The 24,212-nt window shown below is 31.7% G+C and overlaps 4 protein-coding genes across 4 annotated transcripts; 2 read left to right on the plus strand and 2 right to left on the minus strand.

The window, feature by feature from the left end:
* Positions 1–3,372: 3,372 nt before the first annotated feature.
* LOC131844088 (uncharacterized) lies at positions 3,373–9,203 on the minus strand. Its single transcript, XM_059192864.1, has 4 exons — positions 8,652–9,203; positions 7,842–7,968; positions 7,374–7,549; positions 3,373–4,081 (listed from the first exon to the last, which is right to left on the minus strand). The coding sequence occupies exons 1-4, from the start codon at positions 9,015–9,017 to the stop codon at positions 3,983–3,985; spliced, it is 768 nt and encodes a 255-aa protein (XP_059048847.1). The 5' UTR covers positions 9,018–9,203; the 3' UTR covers positions 3,373–3,982.
* Positions 9,204–10,626: 1,423 nt separating this feature from the next.
* On the plus strand, positions 10,627–13,785 carry LOC131844092 (uncharacterized protein K02A2.6-like). Its single transcript, XM_059192868.1, has one exon. It carries the CDS (start codon positions 10,627–10,629, stop codon positions 13,783–13,785), a length of 3,159 nt encoding a protein of 1,052 aa, XP_059048851.1.
* Positions 13,786–15,006: 1,221 nt separating this feature from the next.
* On the minus strand, positions 15,007–17,360 carry LOC131844089 (short coiled-coil protein homolog). Its single transcript, XM_059192865.1, has 2 exons — positions 16,951–17,360; positions 15,007–16,384 (listed from the first exon to the last, which is right to left on the minus strand). Exons 1-2 carry the CDS (start codon positions 17,219–17,221, stop codon positions 16,242–16,244), a joined length of 414 nt encoding a protein of 137 aa, XP_059048848.1. The 5' UTR covers positions 17,222–17,360; the 3' UTR covers positions 15,007–16,241.
* Positions 17,361–17,977: 617 nt separating this feature from the next.
* Positions 17,978–20,256, plus strand: LOC131844090 (large ribosomal subunit protein bL19m-like). The gene is made up of 6 exons (XM_059192866.1): positions 17,978–18,194; positions 18,275–18,511; positions 18,796–18,938; positions 19,506–19,685; positions 19,858–20,012; positions 20,120–20,256. The coding sequence occupies exons 1-6, from the start codon at positions 18,122–18,124 to the stop codon at positions 20,250–20,252; spliced, it is 921 nt and encodes a 306-aa protein (XP_059048849.1). The 5' UTR covers positions 17,978–18,121; the 3' UTR covers positions 20,253–20,256.
* Positions 20,257–24,212: the final 3,956 nt, after the last annotated feature.

Raw genomic sequence — 24,212 nt, forward strand, 5'->3', positions numbered from 1 at the left:
GAATTTCTCATCCCTTTTTTGTTTTGGGTGCCGCCACTGTCAGCACCCATTTTTATCGCACAAAAACGGGGCTAGGATTTAATTAACTCTATAAATTATTTAATATCAAAAGACTGTAGAAAAAATGAACTTCCCGCCTCAAAGTTCCCCAACCCAGAAAAACAGAACCAAAAAAAAAAAAAATTACTACACCCACAGATTAAGAATGACAACTGTGCATGTGTGTCATTTTGTTTTTTTTTTTTTATTAAGTATTTTACGGCCCTTGATGTGTCTTCCTGACTCAGTGTGTTGCCAGATGACTAGTATTCCCTCAAATTTGACCAATATTACTTTAAATTTGAAATTTGTAACAAAAATTCTACATGCATTTGTAGGCGTATATTCAACATTATTCATATTATTAACCGGGCCTGCTTGAATTTATTTGTGACTGGATTCCACACGGATGATAATTTTAAGCCAGCCTCTCTGTTGAAATTGGTATATTTTTAATTTCAATCGCCTTCCGGACCATTCGTGGATAATAGTGGCGATCAGTAGAGAACCTTAGGCATATGTAGTTCAATCCAGTGATTTGTTCCAGCGTTCAGTATATGATTGGCAATCGCTGATTTGTGTGGTTGTCGATTTTTAACAGCTGCGATGTGCTCTTTGACCCTTTCAGCTATTGATCGTTTCGTTTGGTCAATATAACAGCTATCACAACTACAGTCAATTTTGTAGACACCTGGAACTTCGTAAAGCAACTTATCCTTTGGTGAAAATTGTTCGTTACTTTTGAGGGCGGATAATATAGTCTTAATGGAGTATTTATTTAGTGCTGTTTCAATTTTGTCCGTTATTCCTCTTAAGTAAGTCATGTACGCTGGTTGTCTATTCACTTCCGGTGTTTTAGCTTTTGTTACGCGCTTATTTTGCCTTCTACTCATTATGTACCCGTTTCTCTTGAGCACTTCTTGAACGTGGGATAGTTCTTCTTCCACATTCAGGGGCACAGAGATCTTGCGCTCTGTTTGTGAAAGTAGTGATGACTGATATCCAACACTTCAATAGGCAATTAGCAGCTCTGTTGAATTTTTAATTACTCTTTTTAGACAATTTTTCTTGTTATTTTCTATATATTATGATGGTTTCTAGTAAATTCTACATTTCTTCTTCGCTTTAGCTCGCAACGAATTTTTTTAATGTTGTACATATTTAGAAAACCGATTTAGTACAGATCGATTTTTGCCACACGAAATCTATTAGAAACAAATTTTATTTCCCTTGAATTTGTCTAATCTTTTCAAAGTAATTTATTAAGGTTTATGTAAATTAAAAAAAAACACGAAGATGAAAAAGAAAATGCATTTTATGTTTATGGGATCTAGGAGTGTTCAATAAAAATCACGTTTATTTGTAGGTATATAATTTAATATTCAATGTCAATTTTCTAAACTAAAATTGAAAAAAAAAACACGGGGACAAATTACATTTAGTAGGTTATTAAGTTCGCATAGTCATAATAAATCATAGCGTACCATTGGGCACATATTAGTTTTCTCTAAGAAGATTTTATACTCAAATTTGTCGACTACGATTTGGACATTGTAAATTCAATGCACATTTACACCGAATGAAGATCATTAATTCTCCGATTTGTCTTTTATGCTCTAGTAACGAAAATCAAACATTAGAACATATATTTTTTGATTGCCCGGCCTTCAATTTAAACAGAATTTTGCTCATTGCTAAGCTTCAAGAACTATATAAGATTATTCCGCCATCGCTTCAAGAATTATTCAAATGCACTGCAACTTTTAAACCAATTTACGACTTCATCATAGCAACAATCGGAGAATTATAAACATTTCAATTATGGACACATACATGGACTTAACACAAACTTATAATTAATGAAAAGATTTGGCGATATCGCCTTGAAAAATTTTTGAATTTTCATGGAAATACTACTGAAGATTAGGCTGTATGGTCTCGTACCTTTGTCTATCCACTTGTGGATAAAATATACCACTACTACTATTAGTTTTCTCTAAAATCTAAAGAAGGTACTTAATAGCCATACAGTTTTTATAAAGTAGTTTAGCATAACTTTAACAAAAAACTGAGTTTTTCAAAAAATATCTTTACTAATGAGCTAAGTACCTACAATTTATTTAACAAGTGATAAACAAGATACAAGGAAAAAGAACAAAACAAGGATTAACAATTTGATTACTAAAAGTCATGGAAATCACAGGCATTGTGTGTGTATTAATGGAATATTTATATTCTTCGGAATGTCTTTGGTACCTACCCCTAATGCTTTGTAACTCTGGAGGATTAAGATGTTTCACTGCAAATCAATAAAATCAATAGTTTTTTTGACACATTTCATAAAATTTTATTAAATAAAACTAATGCTACTATAACCGAGACCGTATTCATAACACGCTTCCGGTTAGATAATTATTATAAATTAAGTACATAAATTCATTGACTATCGTCAAAGTTATTAACGTTATTAAGTATAGGTAATAATTCACGACGGCTGAGTTACCTTATATATTATAAAGTTTAGTAATGACTCAATACGATAGGAATCAACGATATGGGTGTCTTTGATAAAATCGCCACAAAAGTCAATTAGAACGGAAACTGGTTCAGACAGGACGAATGGCAACATGAAAGTTTTCCGACAACGAAATGACTCGAATTATCGTACATTGATCGAAATACCAAATTACTGGCATCGGTCTAAAGATTATGCCTGCAATACAGTTAATAAAATCTATTTAACCTGATTTCTGAACATTGCGGCATTATACTCTATAATGGAGCAATGTTCAGAAATCAGGTGAATTATAAAAACTCGCTTTACAAGTCATCAACAGGATACGTTTCCTGCATATCTTATGACTTTACTGTATTGGCCCTCGGCCTAATAACACCCTGGAAAATACAAAGTTATTCTAATGATTAAACTAGTTTAAAGCGGGATATATAACTTTCCTGATGCGGTTTGTTTATACCAAAGGATATTAACACTAAATAATATATCTTATACATTTGAAAGGTGGACTGACAGCCTCATCATGTATGCTTAGTATAACAATATGCCGTGCCTAATGCTTAATCACTGATAATTAATAGGTACCTAGATAAGGCCTCGTACTGTCGTGAGCTCTTTAGCAACATCCAAAATTAGTAAAAAAAAACGTGATTAATACTGAATTTTACAGTAAATACTTAGTAAATACATTTTTTTACTCCATAATTTCTCTAATACATTTAGACTTTTTTAAGAACTATAATTTTATATTATAACACATCTATACAAATAAAGAGATTTGCTGTGATTGTATTCTATTGTACTGTATCAACTACAGTCTAAATGCCTGGGAAAGGAAATTTTGAAGGGGGCATACAGATAATTTAAGAGGTTTCACTATATACACGGTTCATTAAAAAGAAACATAACAATTCTCATTTGTGATCTCAAAACAGAGGCAAATTAACTGGATATAATTTACATATTAACACAATTAGGGCCGTATAATATATGTAAAAATTCATGTATTACACAAAAGTCAAATTTACATAAATTATTATTTGAAATCCAATCACTATATTCATAGTAAAACACAAACATACTCAATATGAGACATAACGACAAAATTTCTCACATAAAAAGGAAAAATAAAAAAATTAAAATCATTATAGAATTGGTCATATACTGAATGTATAAATCATCATATGTTTTCTGATAGTAATAACGAGCCTATTGCTCCAAATATACTTTCGCGCTTTACTGATTCTATTAAACGGTGATCTACTGAAAACCTCTTAATGCGTTTATAAACTTATATTAAAAAACAGCATATCCTGAGCTGCGTTTTTAAAAAATAGCTACAATATATTGTAATCTAGATAGATGTAGTTTCTTAAATGTCAATAAATATTTATTGACATTTTGTTTCTTAAAATACTTAGTTGTAATTTAAGCGTTGCAGGCGGTTTCTTTATCTGGATTGTAAAGCTGGTCAGAAGGGTCCACTTTCTTCCAGTTGAGAGACTTAGACATTGTCGCCACTGGTTCCTGTAAAGATAAAATTAATAATAAAATAGTTACTCACTAAACTATCTGCCTACCCCATAATAATGTGTAGCGAAGACAGGTCGCTAGATATATACCGCTGGTAGGATCATGGTGCTTTTTTAGACATATAAATCTTTCAGAAAAGGGAAAGAGATTGTTTTTTTAATGGGGGATTTCGGCTATTGTCAGGTGCTATGACCTGTAACACTGCGACTTGTATAGATCTATTGTGCTCATCCTTATTCAAAGTGCGGTACTTAGACCGTAAGGGACAAGAATTTAAGACTATTCTTAGGAGCGATGGTTTTTATCTCCTCAGGATATAGTGTATACTTTCCAAAGGAGATATTTCGTTCATGCAAAAGAGGGCTACAACCACATAGGATGTGCAGTAGCGTATCATCTTCTGCTTGGTAAAAATCTGCAGATTGGGATTGTTAGTAATATGGACTTTTGACGCTATTGCTAACAATGTATTTGTAATTGTAACACATGTCAGGTTGATCTCCATGTGGTTTCCCCTGGAAAACTACTTGACAAACTTATGGTAACTGTTACCACTTCATTATCATCCATTAAAATATCTTCCGAAAACGGAAACGAAGGAATTCCTATCAAAATCTGTTGCGTGGTTTAGAATTAAGAAGAGAAAATAGAATTATCTATCAGAGCAATTTTTCTTAATATGACAAATAGTGTTGTATTTTTTCTGCAATTGAAATTTAGATAGATAGATAGATAAATGGCAAACAAATTAAAGGACATCCTGATGGTAATAGCTTGTACACATATATAGCATCACGTTATCATATACCCCCATTTCCATTCAAAACGACTAAGATGTTATTCCTCTTATCCTGCAACTTGTAAATTCTACTGAATTCAAAGACTAAAGAAAATTACTATCTATCTACTACTATCTTGTATCCACGGTAGTTAAAAATGGTCACGCTACAAAGTAAATATAAATCACGCGTGTTGAATTCTGATAAGACGGTTTTAACGAGATTTCAAGTAATATAAATAAAAATGTGCCAGTTTTATACAAAGTAATTGATATAATATCCAATATAAGTACATAATCAGAAGATTCAATAATATATCTTATCATTATATGGACTTTGTGTGTTGAAGGATAATTAACGATATTGATTTATTGCATTAATATTAAGTCAATGACCAATTAATTAAATTGAATTATATATTACAACATTTAATCACATTGGTTTATTTTTTATTAATATAATCAATCATATCCCTGAACAATACACAAAGCCCCATTTAGTCCCAAGGTAAGCAGAGCTTGTGTTATGGGTACTAGATAACCGATATAAACACTTAAGAAACTTTTTTTGTAAATACATACATAATATAAACAGAAAACACCCAGACTGATACAAACAATCATACTCATGAATACAAATGCTTGTACCGTGCGAGAATTCGAACCCGTGACCATCTGAAGTAAAGCGGTGTGCTAAACCGCTAGACTACCGAGGATGTCAAATATAATAATATTGTTATAAACACATCACATGATATATATAGCACCTATCTAAATTATTTTTCTCCCTGAATACCTAGTAAGTAGAGTATTTTTGTTGTCATTCACAACATTTGATATGATAAGAATGTTATCTGATTGACGATAATAATATCCATACTTGATAAAAATACTTTACAAAACAAAATACTAATTAATCACTAATTCCTGCGCACCTATAACAATTATTATATATATTTAATCGAATTAGGGGTTATTTTGCGTAAGTCCAATTCTAACTACTTTTTAAGGGATTTATTTATTATTTTGTTTAATTCGGCTACGGATATAGCTTGGAAGAAGAAGTTGACTCTTCAGCTCGGTTTGGTCGCCGAGGAGTCAACATTAGGTTTCCAAGCTATATTTGAGCTCTATTTGAAGCCTGATAATGCCTCGTTCAGAGGCGAAACACGTGTCGCAATACAGGCGCAGACTCAATAACGGTCGGAATTTGATCGCCATTAGAGAAGATCGTAACGGTAGTCCAGTTTCCACACCGAATTTGTGGTCTCACACATGCTATTATAATTGTTGCGGAATTAAACAAAATATTATAAATCCATCAAGCAGTAAATATTATATTACTGAAAAGGTTGTTTGTTTGTGTAGTAATTATTATCAGCTCTGGAACTACTAATCTAATTATTATTTTGGTGTTGGATTGCCCATTTAACTCGGAAGGCTATAGGCTATATAACACGCTATGAATATGCTCAGCACCCCAAACAGATGAGCATAAATGAAAAATGTTAGAAAACGGGGAAATTACATACTTTCCAAAGCAGATGAATTTGCACGAGTTGGTTTAGAGTGCCTATCAATACCGTTTCTTTGAGAACAAGTTGTTATTCTGTCACAAGAAATAACGCAAAATATAACAAATGCTAATTAGCTAACATTTGTAAAATAATTTAAGTGTAACATCTAATGAAGTTAACATGTTATCAGTTGATTATCGGTAAATAGATTAAGTGTGAAGTGTATATAACATGCACTGCTTTTAAAGTAAAACTGAGATAACATATTGAATACTACTTATGTTTTAAACAAAGTATTATATCATTAAGTCTACAGATTTAAAAATGCAGGTTCTCAAATATCATTTTCAGCCTCTATATATTAGGAGACATTGAATTAAAAATGAATGATAAAAACGAGTTCCAAATTTAAATAATTCCTTTTTAATTGGAAGAGGCTGCTACTATGGTAATCTCAGTCTAAATTGTTATATGTTGTATGTTGTTCAGAACAGCAACATTCAGAACATAGACAACTTTGCAAACATTTTATTTTACATATAGTCATGTTTATAACATGTAAATATGTCATGATAATATGATGGACATATGAATCAAGGATTACATAAGAATTTTGTTATCAAAAAGCAATATTTATTTAGTTTATTGGTATTTTTTTACTTGGTGAAAAGGAAAATATGCTAAAACATTGAACTTTTTAAGTACATTTGGTGCACATAAAGAATATGTTCAGACAGGATTGCTCTGATACATTATATATACCATGTTACTATAATTAGTGTCAAAAATATTCAATTCAAAAGAAAGAGCACTACAGCCCAGTATCTTGCTGTAACAAAAAGCTGTGAGGAATTGACTGAATGAAATTGTACAGAGACAGGTTGTGACCTGCCAGATTAACACTTATTACTTTTACAAGTAACTCATGGGGGAATACACATAGTATAGTTAGTTTATAATATTAACAAAATATAACACTTGTCCTACATACCTTTGAAATAAGTTTTCCATCATCTCCAATCATAAACTCTTCCAGACGAAAAACTAATGGTGATGCATTTCCAAGGTGGAATATTCTAGAGGAAGTGCCTCGTGTAACTCTGAACTCTATAGTTTTGGCCATGAGTACATCTGTGACCATGTAAACTGACTTCTTACCTTTCAAGTCTGAAACAAAATTACCACACCATAAAACATTTAGTTAACAACTCAGTCAGAGTTAAAGCTAGTGCAATTTATTAAATCCATTTTCTATAGTACACATATAGTAGAAGTATTCTATAAAACTTGTATCAATATGAGATTTTCAGTTTAATCTAAATTTCTCAAGAACAAATTATTTATATTTATGTGTACCTAGACAAAAAGGTTTAGAAATTACTATACTTTATATAATGTTATGATTTAATTCACGATAAAAGTTTTTTTTATTTTGCACTTGCTTCTAATTTAAACATACCTTTATTGTTCTCCACATCCAAATATATATTATTGACCAACTCTCTTATTGTTGGGATTGAAGTATGTGTGAAGTTTACCATAATCACTCTCACTTTATTTTTGTTCGTCTCATCTTGCAATGTTATCTGATGAATTAAAAAGAAAAACAATATGATATTCATAGTTCCAATTTCAAAATTTTCATCAGCAATTGTAAAAAAATAACATATCCAAAACTTACAAGAATAAGTCAGGTATACAGTATGTATTTCTCTAAATAAATGTATCAGTTTCAATAGAGTAGCACATACATAATTTTCATGAGTTAGCAGTACTCATTTTATGAATAATTACTTTATATATACAACTATTTTTACATATATTAGTCCAGTAAGTAAATTGAGATTGTAAACACACAATACAATATAAAAACTATATTATAGTTGTCTTTTATAATTTGTTATGTCAGCAAGCAATGTTATTTATATTTTGATTACATTACATGAAGAATGACAGCTGTTTATAAAATATTCAGAATGCTATATTGGTATATAATTTGCTTCAATGTCAGATAATAAGAATTTCCCAGGCAATTCTTTGAAAACATCTATATGGGAAGTAGAACCAATGTAATAATATATCATAGAAAACAGTCCTATGTTTGCTAGAGTCAAGGTTGTTTCAATGTCAACTTTTGGAATTAGTAAATAAAAATGAGTCAATCTAGTAATATATTACTGGTGGTGGGATATTCTACTTAAATGATTGACTACAATACTACCAAAACTAAGTAGCTACTAAAAACGTAATAAATAGTAATAAAATATACCTTGACGCTCTCGTGTGGAAATTTAAAGTCTGGATCGTTAAAATCGCCTTCTTCCAGCCATTTCAAGTAGTCTTTATTTGATTTCTCCGTATTAACATGTTTAATTAGTTGCCCCAGTGGTGTGAACACTTTACTATTTATTTCTTTTTCATTTTGTACAAACAAAGATGTCGTTTCATATAATACTGCTTCTGTTATATGCGGAATACAAATCAGCTTACTACTTCCTATTTCTACTTCAATTTCGTCTCTAATAAATGGCCAGGCTTCTTCGAGTCTCAGAGATTTAAGATTATCCAAACTTACATCTTTGCGTATTTCATGTGAATACAATGATTTTACTACAACTTTAAGCTTTTTGGGCATATTTGATAAATTAAATGTTGGGTTACAATATTTAGTAATAAACAAATTAAAGAGAAATACGAACAAACGAATTAATACACACAATTAGACCTGCAAACAACAAGCTCTTTTATTTTGTTAAAATTTATGTACCGTGAATACTACCATTAAAACAACGCGTTACGCAGTGAATGAATGAATAAAATCAAATCAGAATTACTGTCACATATGTGTCAACCATGCTAATAGTTTGACAATGATAGCTATCCAGATAGATTAATAAAAATATAGATTATTCAAATCGATACATAGTTTTTGTTATAAACTCTTTAGTTTTAATAAAATATATGATGTGTAACTTGACGTAGATTGTCATCTATGAATTCAATAAACTGTTACTACTAACTATTAATCCTTATTTTAATTTATAAAATGTTGGCGACGAGGACATAAAATGGATAAAGAACAATTTGAACAGTTCCTGCAATTACAACGCACACAACATGATCAATTAACTGAAGTAATAAAACTTCTAGCTACAACAACTACGCAACATGCACATTGCCCCACGGAGACGCCTGTGGTGGCTTCGAACAGCCAGGATACGCCCTGCACACCTATTTCTAGCACATCAGGTATTCACAAATTATCAATATTGAATAATTTCAAATGTGAAAAATTTAACCCGTCAACGACTACGGTTGAAAATTTCTTCGATTACTTTGAAATAAAATGCGAAATATTAGACGACAACATAAACAACGGGGTTAAAAAAGACCTATTATTTAACTGTTTAACACCGGAAGTTTTCCATGAAATTAAAGTAGCACTTATACCTCATTTTGAATCGAGCACTTATGATGCTATTAAACAGAAATTAATGGACTTATACCGCACTAAGAAAACCAGATATCGAGCACTATCTGAATTCTGGAATTGTATACGACAGGATGATGAATCAATGGAACACTATGCAAATAGACTAAAAGAATTAAGCAAAGATTGTGGGTATAACGACACACTACTAGAACGACAACTTCGTGACCGCTTTGCTACTGGTCTTAACCATACACAACTTGAAATAGATTTAAAACAAAAATGGCCGGATCTCGTAGAAAACTTTCAGGACACAACAAAGGAAATAACATTTGCGCAAATATTTGCAGTCGCACAATCACGTGAGTTAGCGGAAGGGGATCAAAATAAAAAAATAATCGGCATTTACAACGTTAACAAAAAAAAGAATAATTATACTGGTCAAAAACAAAGACGACTAAGCCCTGGTCAATGTCGTCGTTGCGGAAAGAGAGAGAAACATGGAATAAATGAATGTCCAGCTAAAGATAACACTTGCAAAGAATGCAATTACAAAGGACATTTTGACAGCTGCTGTATAAAAACAGGTAGAGCATACTTAACCTACGAAAGTAAACAGGAACATAAAGGCAATAAAAGGTTACACAAAATTGAAAGAAGCTATTCCCCACGAAGCAACAGCTATACGTCAAGGAGCTCAGACCGTAGCGATGACGACACGGAGGATGAACATCATTCCGTGTATAAAATTCAAAATAAATGTGATAAAGACAGTAAAAAAATTGACGCTATGATCAACGGAAAGTCATGCACAATGGATTGGGACTCAGGATCTCTTTATTCTATCATCAGCGCCGACTTCTGGAAGCAGATAGGATCTCCTCCGTTAGGCGATGCACCGCGACTACGAGCTTATGGAAATTTAAAACTTAAATCACTGGGTTTGACAGACGTAACAGTAAAAATACAGGATAAAGAAAGGATTTTGCCAGTAATAGTTATGAAGAAAGCTGATCCTATGCTCTTTGGTCTACAATGGAGTGAAATGTTTGAAATGGAATTTCCCAAACCTGTCTATACAATACGTACACTACAACAACCTACGACCCTTAATCAAGTTTTAAATACGTACAAAACACTATTCGATGATCGTCTTGGCAAAGTAAAGAATTACGAAGTTAATATTCATATTAGGCCTGGTACACAGCCAAAACATCTCCCTCCAAGACCTGTTAAATTCTCTATGAAAAGAAATATTGAATCTGAATTGAAACGACTGGTAGACACTGGAATAGTAACTGAAGTCGATCCTAATATAACACCCGTTGAATGGGCAACACCCACAGTTAATGTCGTAAAGACAAATGGACAAGTTCGAATATGTGGTGATTATAGAAGCACTATTAATTCCGTTCTTATAACACATGCACATCCAATACCACTGTTTGATCAATTACGACAAAAATTAGCAGATGGTGAGAAATTTACCAAAATAGATTTAAAAGATGCCTATTTACAGTTTCCAATTGCAGCTGACTCAAAAAAATACCTTACCATTACAACTCATAAAGGATATTTCCAATATAATAGAATGCCGTTTGGAATCTCGACAGCTCCATCTATATTTCAACATTTTCTTGACAAACTACTTGATAATATTCCAAATGTTGCAGTATATTTTGATGATATCGCTATAACCGGTAAAAATGATTTGGATCACCTTAGAACACTATCAGTAGTACTTGGAAAGCTGGAACAAGCTGGTCTTAAAGTAAATTTAAAAAAATGTACTTTCTTTCAAAAAGAAATTGAATACCTTGGACACACTATAGACAAAAGTGGTATACGTCCTACGAAATCAAAATTAGAAGCTATTTTGAAAACACCGTCTCCGAGTAACCCACAAGAACTTAGATCTTTCTTAGGATTAGTTAATTTTTACGAACGTTTCATACCACATTTACATAGCATATGCGCAGATTTACATACCCTAACTGGAAATCGCCGTAAATGGCAGTGGACAGAAAAAGAAGATACAATATTTAGTAAAGCAAAAAAATTAATCACCCTTTCTAAACCTCTTGCTGCTTTTAATGAAAATTTGCCATTGTTTTTAGCTTGTGATGCATCTGAGAAAGGTGTTGGCGCTGTTTTGTATCATAAAACCAACGATACTGTACAACCAATTGCTTTTGCATCACGAAAACTTAAACAGGCAGAAGTTAAGTATTCAGTTATTGATAGAGAGGCACTTGCGATCTTCTTTGGTATTAAAAAATTTGATCAATATATACGCGGCGGGAAATTTACTTTAGTTACTGATCATAAACCTTTAATACATTTACTAGGGACTCGGCGTAACTTACCTAAGTTATGCAACAATCGACTAGTCCGTTGGGCTCTTTTGATCGGTAGTTACAACTATGATGTCACATATACAAAAGGCAAACTGAATGTCATGGCTGACTATCTATCGCGAATGCCTAATCCATATGAAAAACCATCGACTGCTGAAGAAATAGTTCGCAAAATAGTGACACGCCACCAATCAGACAAATTGCATGATCTACCTATATCCGAAGAAACTCTCAGAGGCGAAGTAAAAAAAGATCCTATTTTGAAAAAGGTCACTGAATTCCTAAAGACTGGATGGCGTTTAGATGGTTTGTCAGAAGACTTGCGGCCATATTCACGAAAACGTTGTGAATTATCATTAGAAGATAAGATCCTGATGTGGCAAGGTCGAATCGTAGTTCCATATTCACTAAGAAGATCTATAATGAAATTCCTTCACAATGGACATCCGGGGATATCTGCCATGAAAGCACTGGCCCGTTTTTATGTGTGGTGGCCGTCAATCGATGATGACCTTGATATGTGGGTAAAGAGATGTTCTAAGTGCCAAGAAAATCGCCCTAACGTGGCGGAGCTGCCGGTGTACTCGTGGTCTGTGCCTGATGAGCCATGGGAGAGAGTTCACGTGGATTTTGCGGGTCCTTTTGAGGGCAAATATTGGTTGGTGCTATGTGACGCACTTTCCAAATGGATCGAAATTAAACCAATATCTACAATCACAACAAGCAGGCTCTGCAGTGAACTAGATACTATTTTTACTTCACTTGGACTTCCACAAATTATAGTTTCGGACAATGGTCCTCAATTCGCATCTCAAGAATTTCATGAATACTGCAGATACAATGGTATCAGACACGTTAAGTCTTCACCTTACCATCCAAGAACGAACGGGTTGGCTGAACGGCTAGTTCGTACTTTCAAAACCAGGATGTCTGCTAGTATTAGTGACGGATTAAGTTTAAAAAAACGTTTGGAAAACTTTCTGTTTACTTACCGTATTACTCCTCGAATCGATACTGGTAAATCACCAGCAGAAATACTTTTAGGACGACAACTACGTTGCCTCTTAGACAATATTAAACCAAATCCTAGAATGTCCCTCCGCTTCAAACAATTTCAAGCTAACATTGAACATGACAAGGAAATATATTTCAATCCAGGAGAAACTGTTTTTGTATGCTCTCGAGACAATAAATCATGGAAGCCTGCCACAGTAGCCCGTCGTACACATCGTTATTCATATTTAATTAATACACCTATTGGGGTAAAGAAATACCATGCGGATCAAATAAGAAAACGTGTAATTGAAAGAGAGGATGTTCCGTTAAATCAGTCCTGTAATGCCCATACCCAAGATGTCCAGAATATGCAACACAATACACCAATATCTCCTCAAAGAGACAGGGAAATATCATTAGAGACTGCTCCTTTAGAGTTTAGAGACCAAATCGAGACTTTGGCTACTGCGTGTAATAATGAAACACCGAAACATTCGAGTGTATTAGCACCCAATTCAAATGACGTGGGTAGACATATTGAAAAACCAGCAGTTGAGGGGTTACGTCGTAGTAAGCGCGAAGTCAAGCCACCAAGACGTCTAATTACAGAACTGTCATAATTTGATGGACTCGCATGGTAACGAGTCTTTTGTTAGGGATGGACGAATGTTATAAACTCTTTAGTTTTAATAAAATATATGATGTGTAACTTGACGTAGATTGTCATCTATGAATTCAATAAACTGTTACTACTAACTATTAATCCTTATTTTAATTTATAAAAGTTTTGAATCGAATCAGTGTATGGATATTTCACGCAAAAGAATCTATTATAGATTCGTTTTTTTGTGTTGATAACTTAAAAATATTTTCAAATACATTCATATAAGTAAAATACTTTTATTAATTTTTGTTCTTCAACTTACGGTGATTCCGTGTTCCTTCATAGATCATAATAAATGATAAATAAAAAAGGAATGTATTGTTGACAAACTAACTACCAACCTATAGCAATGTACCATATCAGGTCGACCTCCACGCGGTTCCCTCTGGAAAGCATCGTGATAAATTCTTGGTGGATTGACAGTTTGGTACCCCGCCAGCGTAAACCGTTAGCGCAGGAGGGTGCATCATTCCATTATTATCTATAAAAAAAAACTGCCAACCTATACTTCGCTCATATTGTTATTGCGAACTATTGTGTCTTATTTTTATATTAATAGTGAAATCGATATCGATTCTCCATAAATTCATTAAGATTACAAACTCCAAAGAAAATTGTTTTCTGCGACAATGTTATTTTGTACTACGATTATTTTTTTAATCTATTCAGTACTATTTATAAATCTATTTTTCTATAGTCGACTAATATTCCACAATCGCAATCTTAGACTCAACCAAGGGTGGTATTGGAAAAACGAAAAAATAAGATGGTTCACAATGAATAGATTTTCACATCCCTAGTGACATAGGGATGTGAAAATAAAATCATTGTCTTTGTACCATTGCCATTCCATTTTGTTTTATCCATGGCACTAAAAATAGGACGATAAATCTTGATTTAGATTTTTATAAACTATGTTTGGAGAGTCTAAGGTTTGGAGCATAAATCTTTAAAGATATATAATCTGTCACAATCCCACAGAACTAAGAGAACTAAGAGGTACTTATTTTGTTGTGTTCTATTCAAGTAAAAACCGGAATAATGAGAAGGCGCGAGTTTTAAAGATTATACAGATAATGTGTTTATCTATCCAAATTGCATTTATTTGGATGTATTATAAACAAAGATCATGAATACTATGTATTGTTAATGTCGCACACTTAATACAATTTCCAAAAACTACAAATTTTGGAAATTCTATACTGCAGTAATAAATTTGATTAAAAAAAATGTGATAGGTATCCGATTTAAAGCTGTGTTGTATTAGGTGTGTGATATTGTTGTTATAACATTTTCTATACTATTAAATGCTTAAGAGATTAACAGATGTCATGGTCATGCAAAGAAACAAGTAAATAGGTATAATGAATACAAAATTTAATTGCAGAAATTCTTAAGAACTATATTATTGTTAAGCTGGAATTAATGAGATTAAACAACAGTAATTAAGTATGTTTAAAATTAAATAAAGCTATTATAGTAAAAACTTAAATTAGGATAATAAATATATGTATGTTCACTTCAAACTCGATAATGATGTATTGTTGTATATTGTTTTAATTATATAGAGCATATAACAAAAATAATCAATTATGCATGATATCATCATACATCATTTAAACATATTACAACATATCCAAACTAGAACAAAAACTGTGAATAGTATTATTTTTATTGTCTTTAATATACAATTTTATTTGTTTTCTCGAATAGGTGAATAAAAATGGAATGTAAATTATGAATAATGAAATAGAACATTCAATATATCACCATTTAAGTAGAATTTCTTTATATTATATAATTTTTCAATATAGCTATATTCATATAAATATATATATATAATATACAGTGCACTAGCAATGTTCACTCTATAAACAATAATTTCTGTACAATTTCAAGAATTTCTCTTATAGCACAGTCCACAAATATAAATTATATTATTTGAAAATATAGCTATAGCTGAATGCATTCAACGGGGGAGACAACTTACAGACAACTTGCTTGTAGTAAAATAATCTAATAGTGATAATAACCATACCAATACTATAATTGTGAGTTTATAATTATTTGGAATTTTGTTACTCAATCAAGCTTCAAAGCCTCAATGGATTTGAATGCCGTATAGGTAATATTGTAGATAAATATGATACTTTACATACCAACCAGTGTGACATTGAGCATAACTTTGTAATCACTGTAAAATCATGTTTCTATCAAACTACATGTATGAGACAAGAATATAAAAAACAACACATCAAAATATCTATGCTGTCTTCCCAATTGAATTGAAATAATTATTATAAGTATTATAATACCAGTGCTTTTAAAGCTAAGCCTCTTTACATTACATAAATCCTGGCAGTTTAATAAAATAAAATAAATTATCCTATTAAATATGTGCCATTGTTTGCTTTACTTCTTATGAACATTAGGTGTGGTAGACTGAAATACTGATGATGCTGACATTAAGTTCTCTATATATTGGCCCAGTACTTGATTTTCTGACCGTAGTTTCAAATTTTCTTCCTTCACTGAATCCACTCTTTGTGAAAGATCTGAAAAACAAAAACAAAATATAATTATTACAACAGAATAGCTTTTTAATTTTAATGTGTTAAATGAATATTTGGTTGCCTTCGCCAGTTATTCTTTATTAATTAAAATTTATAGAACCTGAGGTAAAGTTGAAAATATTGAACAACATCTTACAAACCCTAATACTCATATGGGAGTGATGGAACTGTTAATAATCAGGACTAGTAGGCTCATTGACCTACATATAGATCTTTAGCGCAAGCAAGTGCACCATTAAATATTCATTACTTAATAAAACTTATTAATTACATGCTCAGTTATGCAGTCTATTGATAAATAACAAAATGTATGTCTATGAATGATACACAGCGATAATTCTTCTATTTGTCATGTAGTGGAAAAAATCAAACTATACTGTATACAAAACATGTGTACACAATAAATGAATGTGTGTAAAAAATTATGTGTACTATAACTATATATAACTAAAGTCAAAAATTATATCAAACAAACACACAATATAGACTACAACTATTTCAGAACCTTATAAAATAAGGAAAAAATAATCTTTCAACTTATGCCATACCATCCAAAGTATTTTGTAGTTCCAAAACCTGTGAAATTAATCTAGCCTTCTCTTCTTGTTCATCTATTCCTGAATCTGGTTCAAAACTGGGCGGTCCATTTAGGCCAGGGCTAGACGAGCCTCCCGTGTAGGAACTAGGTAAAGAGTCCATAGAACGACCGTGATCTAGATGCATATGGTTGTTTTCTACATCGTCTGTAATTATTACTTGTGGATCGTCGTCCGCTAAGGGTATATTATCATCACTACACTTTTGCATAATTGAAGACATATATATTTCCAAAACGATTAGAACAAAACTAAATAGATGATACTATGGATTTTAATAACGAATATAAACTTTATTCTCTCTTGGAACAATGTAACACAGATTTAACCAAATAAACAAAATCAATATGCTGAGTCGAATATTTGTGTTGACGTTGACAACTTCAATAATCAATCGTTCACTGAGTCAAACAGTTCAAAAATTTAATAAAAATTAAACTGTTAATTGAATTTTATATATATTGTAATTTTTTATTACTAATGCCCTTGGAGTAATATTATATAAGAATATGAAACATGGAAATAGTACAGTCTCTAATAAACAATGAAAAGATATCACTGTAAAGAATTTAGAATATCAATATAAAAATTACTGAGAATTAGGCTGTATGATCTTGTACATTTGCCTAAACACATGTGGATAAGATATACAATTATATATTATACTAGCTGTCCCGGCAAGCGTTGTTTTGCCATCAAGTAAAAAAAAAATTTAGGGGTAGACTACCCCTAACATTTAGGAGGATGAAAAATAGATGTTGGCCGATTCTTAGACCTACTCAATACGCTCACAAAATTTCATGAGAATCGGTCAAGCCGTTTCGGAGGAGTATAGGAACGAAAACTGTGACACGAGAATTTTACATAAGGTATACATATATATTATTATTATAGTATGTAATATTATGTTATCTGTACTATTAGTGTAATTTCTATGATCTGTTATGAACTGTCTTCGTCACAGAACACCAATAAATGTCATTGTCAATCAATTTCATCTGTCATTTGGATTTACGATTTCGTTTCTGGTATATTTTTATGAAATTCAACTGATTAAATATTGGCATGATAAACTTTCAGTTTTAAGGAAATATTAAATCAATTCTCTTAAGTAAACATTTTGATGTTTACAATGGCATTGGCTCTAAGGAAAACTACCGACATCATCTCTACCTCAAAATGGATTATGCGAAGAGGTTATATTTTTTCTATGATTTACTTCCCTAGTATTTTTTTAATGAAGCTTTTTAATAATAACTTATTAACTATATTTCAGGCTGCTTATCCTTCTCTACTTTACCTGAAAAAGCAGAGGTCACAGAACAATCTGAAATTGATGTAAAGCGGCGTTCTAGCCGAAAACCAATCAATCCTATTTTAGAGCACAGACATAAATATCCTGAGTTTCTACCTGATCCGAACCCTAAGTGGAGAAACAGTCTTCGTGAGAAACTGGAGAGAGCCGATATGTTAAAAAGAAGAAATCAAATTGACATACCTGAATTTTATGTTGGCAAGTGTCTTTAGTGTTCTTTTACTACATACAATAATTGTTTATAAACCTCGAAACTGTTTTTGTGGTCTATAATTTCAGAATATTTTTCTATTTGTCTTTTTTATCAAATTGTTTTCTTCACACAACTGTTTCAGTAAAATAACCTGCTAAGATTGTATAATAATAAATAGGCTACATAAAAAATTGAATTTATTAAGCCTCTTTTATAATAAGTTGTTACGATTTTGAGCTTTATTAATTTATTTATCTGTTATGTAATGTAGTGAAAATGAATTTTTTAGGATCAATTCTTGCTGTCACCATAACCGATTCCCATGCTCAAAGCAAGACCAACAGGTTTGTGGGCATATGCATTGAAAGAAAAGGATGTGGACTTCGTGCAGATTTTACTCTTAGGAATGTTGTAGATCATCAGGGAGTAGAGGTTTGTTATAAAATTGACTCAAATTCTATGAATATGAAAATAATAATTATAATAGTTTAGTAAAGTATGTTATGGTATGGCATTGATGATTAACATTTTCATCCTCTGTTATAAAATAATGAATAAAAATAGTTTTTTTTTAAATGGAATATCTTTAATCAAAATATCACATAAGAAAATGGTATTTTTTTTAACAAACCATCATTGATGATTTACAAAAGTTTTAAAAACAAATGTAAGAAAGCTATCTCCTTTTGCTAGTAAAAACTGTTATAGCATGTTTAACAAGTGTTGTAACATTAGATGCATGTATACATTGCACTATTTATATGGAGCATGTGCCCAGTACAATAGTGAAATACAGACATATGCCTGTAATAATAGTTGTGTATATATAAATAAATAAATTTTAATATACTCTATTCCATCTCTTTATTTATTATTTAGTCTACAAGTGATCATTCAGAGAGCCATAAGGATCACCATTATCTATTTTCACTATTTAAAAAACATGTGACTGTAAAGAGAATTCTTTTTTTTAATTACAAAATTAAATGTATTTTATAGGTGAGGTATGATCTTTATGACCCAACCATTCATCAGATTCAAGTATTACGTCTTGAGAAACGACTTGATGATAAATTGTTATATTTAAGAGATGCTCTGCCTGAATATAGTACATTCCCATTTGATATGGATCCCGAAATATTACCAGAAGGAACACCTGTGCCAATCAACCCTGTTCAAGTATGTACTATTTCTTTTTTTATGTGTCATTTTTTTTATCACCTTTACTTTTTTATATAATGCATACCTGAATAACCATGGAAATCATCTTCATAAATTTTCTATTTGCTTTACTGAATTGTGCCAAACAAGTATTACAAGTTAGTTACTAAGATTCTATGTTTGTCTTCAGGTACAACTGAAACCAAAACCTTGGTTAGAAAGATGGGAAAGGCAAGAACTCAAAGGTGTTTCCAACATCGAGGAACATTTGAAAGAAAAAGATAGGGTTAGGAGAGAGCTTAGGAAGAAACCTTGGGAGAAATATGACTTAATGCTACAGTATAGGTATATATGGATTTAAGCTACATAAAACATAGTAGTGTATGAATATGTTTATTTTTATTTCCATTCAATACAATTGTAGTATATTAATCATTAATGCCTCTTTTTAGGAAAACTATACCAATGGAAGAGCAAAGTGAGATTTGGAGTGAAGTTTACAATCAACTAAACCAGTTACAAGTCCAAAGAAAGAAAGTCTCTAGGAAACGCACATATAGTACACCAAAAACACAACTTGGTTGAGCAGATCTAATGTGTTAATTATAAGAAAATATGTAGTTAAGTAAATATAATGTCTTTAAATAGCAGTGTCCTTATATTGTTTGATCCCTACCTGTATTAAAAATAACCATTTATTTAAAATAACTTTACTGATAGCTCTTTTTTGACCTTTATATATACATGAGTACTTTTATTTGATTTTTACAGAAGAATCATATAACTCACTGACTGGGAGGTATAGTAAAACAAACTGAGGGACTGATAGCCCTGATTGCTAGCATTGTATCATGTCAGGCCTCCACTGGTTAACTGATGAGATTTCTTGTTTATCCCTCCATCGTTGAGTGGAATTACGTAAAATTATTTTTGGCTTTTTACTTCAATTTATTCGCTTTCATTCAGCAAGAAATTTCGTATATATTCTGTTTCGATTTTACTCTTTGTAATAATTTTAAATCCACTTTAAAATTAGATATAATTGAAACCCTATAGCGAAAATTCTGTATGTAGTTTGATAGCAATATATAATAATAATACATATTATTTACATAAGTACTAACGGAATTCTGCGGAAATAAGAATGTGCGAATGAAATGTTGTCTATGGACTCTATGGTTGATGGGTGCCATTATTCAAACGAGAGAGATGTAACAGATGTACGAAAAAAAGTAATTCCTTTTAGGCATACAACATAATATATAATAATTGATTAGGTAGGGTATCTTTAATAAATATAATTATAATGAGTATATTTTTCGAACACTGAAAGTCTTGACATTTGTAGGGAAAATAAAGTTGTCAACTGGCAACACTGCGTACTCCACGAATATTCGACCACCTGTACTGTGTTTTTGTTCGTGATTACTTTATATCAAACTTTATTTGTTGACTTGTAATCAGTGTTTATAATAAACATTAAATGTGAATTTGTTAACTAACGGAGTTGCCAAAGTTATTTCAAGTGTATTTGATTTTAATCTGTGTTATAATTAATTTGGTTTATTGCTTGCACATCATTGCAGTGTCACCTGTCGCCGGTGAGTATTGTTTATATGCATGAAATTGTCAAAAATGTGACTGAAATGTATCTTAAACAAGGTTTTTTATTATAATATGACAAGAAAAGTATCTGTTACAGTACATGTACCTCGTATATAAATAAAAATAGTAGAACCGTTACGTTCCACTACGATTGTACTGATGTTACTGCAAATTTATCGCTACTGTTGCCTGACCAAAAGTAGTTCCGGGAATTTATTGATTATGCGTCATACAATTTGTTAGGACTTCATTTAGAATTAATACTGCATATAATTCACAGTACAAGAGCTGCTCCTATATCATTAAATTATAGGTATTTAATATGAATAATATCTAGTGGAAAGAAAAAATATTATATTCCAAAAAAATTTTAAATGTTCGTTTTCTCAAAAATTATATAAAATAATACGATTCTATTATTATAGTTACAATATAGTACTAATCTACTTTTTTTAAACAATTTTTAAATTTGATAATATATTATTAATTTATTCAATGTTTTTAATTTAAACACATTGGCATATATTAAATTTGTCTTATTCATCAGCATGGGGTAGCCCATAGCTCACCACTATGTAAATATATATACACTATAATAATAAATACATAACATATTTTACTTGTATTTTTACAGTGTAATATAACAAGAGAGGAATTATAGTGGAATTTAAGCTCCCATCCCAAATCACATCCTATTATTTGGACCTTGTTTTGAATTCTAACTTTGCTAACCGAATAATATTAAGAGAAGATTTTTGCTACTTATAGCATCAAGTATGGTAACTGTTGTGATCACAAAAATAATATTGTTGAATTTTTCATTGTATATTGATTGTTATAGAGTGTATTGTTTATTTTAAAATGACTTTATCAAAAAGTGTGCTACTCAGCCATACTAATCTTAATTAATGCGGTTCCCTTCTAAAAACCATTGCCATTAATTCTTGGTGAATTTGTCACAATGGGCTAACTAACCAGACTTTATCCGCATCCTATAATCCTGTTATGGTGCATCCCTTGCTGCTAGTGCAAGTAACAGGCTTGCATTTTCCATTTGAACAAAAAAAACCCTTGACATGATTCATGAAGTTGTTGAATTTAATAATAGTAGTTATTATCTATTTATTTTTATCTTAATGTAACAAGTTTATTACATTGTGTTTCAATCTTAAAGCATGTGTGATTTCACTGTAACTTTAAAAATTCAGGTATATTACCCTAGGAAAAATCTATGACCCAAGTTATTAAAGATGTATATCCTAGTAAATTGTAGTTTTGTTTTCTTGTAGTGTAGGATTAACAAAGAATGTATTTTTCTTCTTAGGCTCCCTAGATGTGGTCCTGTGTTACAGTTTGAACTACACAGCTTTCTTACATTAGCTGACCCAGGCAACTTTGTCTGCGTCACAATGTCCCAGTTTTTGCAACAGTTTATTGCAGTTTTTGCTCTAATTGGCCATACCCCTATGTAGCTAGGAAGTAGCAAGGAGCATTGTGCCTAGCCTTCCTCAATAAAAGGTTATCCAAAAATAAAAACATTTTGAAATCAGTAGTACTCATCAATAGGTTATAATTATCAATATTCAAACACACAAAATTTACGTCTTTATGATATTAATATGGGTTATCAACAAAATTAATTTAAATAATATTGATATCGTCTTGAAACGCCAAGTTCCCACAAGTCACGCGTTCAAAGGCCGTTGACCTATAATCCCCTACCGCGTACTTATTAACAGAATTACATAAATATTACTTAAAAATAAATATAATAACATGCTTATACAGATAAATGTATCTTTGTTACTACCACTTTACTGTTTTGTTTTATTACCTAACGTTATATATACTTCTATTGTTGTCATTGTTTTTAACCTGTTATACGATCGGGATATAAATACAAAAGTCAAAAGTAAACAATAGCGTGTATGGGTAGGACATATCAATAAGTCCTTGAATTATATGTTGCGCCCTGGAACGAATGGGAGGTATAGTTTCGTAAAACATTTTTTTTTGCATTTATATGCTATACTAAAATATGTATATTCCATATGATAAATAATGATGTACTGCCACGTCCTAGTCAAACAGGTCGCGTCCGTTACATAGTGTGTAATAAAAAAGGGAATTCCGCATTTTTACTCCTTCATTAAAAAAAATTGTCTTTTGGTAGTAGGTACACCCGTCTGCGGTTTTCGCATGGAAGTCATGGTACATGGGAGAACAAGTTGTCAAAAGTATGTTGGAAGAATTTTTAATATTATTTGCAAGTTTTATTGCAAATACCTAATTTGCAATTGTGTGCGTGTGCGTGTGCGTGTGCGTGTGCGTGTGCGTGTGCGTGTGCGTGTGCGTGTGCGTGTGTGTGTGTACTTTCTGATGGATGATAATGGAATGATGCTCCTGCCACTTTTGCTAACGGTTTACACTGGCGGAGCACTAGTGGAAAATGATAAGATGAGCATGAAGTCAGGTCAGTTAGCCCATCGTAGCAAATCGCAATTTACCACGATGGTTTCTAAGGGAACCACATAAAGACATTTAGACAACAATGTCGACCAGACGTATGACATGTAATGTACATTAGCAATGGGATTGTTAGTTTACATTACAAACAAACCCCCAAGTGTGTATATAAAAAAAATTGAACTGTTTTACAAAAATGTATCGTAGAGAGTAAACGAAATTGGCGGTTTCGGAATATTCCCACTCGTCAAGTTCTTATTAATAAAATATACTTCATTATGAACAGTGTCACGAAATTATTTAAATGTACAGGAAAATAGCGAGTACCACGTGGGTAGGTCACCTTCCGCGTTTGCGGTCAGCTTAATGTTAGAAACTCTGATCTCTGAACAAGTTGGTACACCACTTTCTAGGTCTAATTAGTCGTTTATCCAACATTTATTTGAATACTACACATATTTATAATATTCTACA

The sequence above is a fragment of the Achroia grisella genome, unplaced genomic scaffold (genome assembly GCF_030625045.1).
Source record: "Achroia grisella isolate CSIRO2021 unplaced genomic scaffold, CSIRO_AGI_Agris_v1 utg39311, whole genome shotgun sequence".
Taxonomy (NCBI): domain Eukaryota; kingdom Metazoa; phylum Arthropoda; class Insecta; order Lepidoptera; family Pyralidae; genus Achroia; species Achroia grisella.

Coding starts and splice junctions, on each gene's coding strand:
- LOC131844088 (XM_059192864.1), bottom strand. CDS start 9,017: ATGCCCAAAAAGCTTAAAGTTGTAGTAAAATCATTGTATTCACATGAA. Junction 7,969..8,651: donor TTCCACACGAGAGCGTCAAG/GTATATTTTATT, acceptor TTAATTCATCAG/ATAACATTGCAAGATGAGAC. Junction 7,550..7,841: donor GGATGTGGAGAACAATAAAG/GTATGTTTAAAT, acceptor ATTTTGTTTCAG/ACTTGAAAGGTAAGAAGTCA.
- LOC131844090 (XM_059192866.1), top strand. CDS start 18,122: ATGTTTACAATGGCATTGGCTCTAAGGAAAACTACCGACATCATCTCT. Junction 19,686..19,857: donor TGCCAATCAACCCTGTTCAA/GTATGTACTATT, acceptor GTTTGTCTTCAG/GTACAACTGAAACCAAAACC. Junction 20,013..20,119: donor GACTTAATGCTACAGTATAG/GTATATATGGAT, acceptor GCCTCTTTTTAG/GAAAACTATACCAATGGAAG.
- LOC131844089 (XM_059192865.1), bottom strand. CDS start 17,221: ATGTCTTCAATTATGCAAAAGTGTAGTGATGATAATATACCCTTAGCG. Junction 16,385..16,950: donor ACTACAAAATACTTTGGATG/GTATGGCATAAG, acceptor TTTGTTTTTCAG/ATCTTTCACAAAGAGTGGAT.
- LOC131844092 (XM_059192868.1), top strand. CDS start 10,627: ATGGATTGGGACTCAGGATCTCTTTATTCTATCATCAGCGCCGACTTC.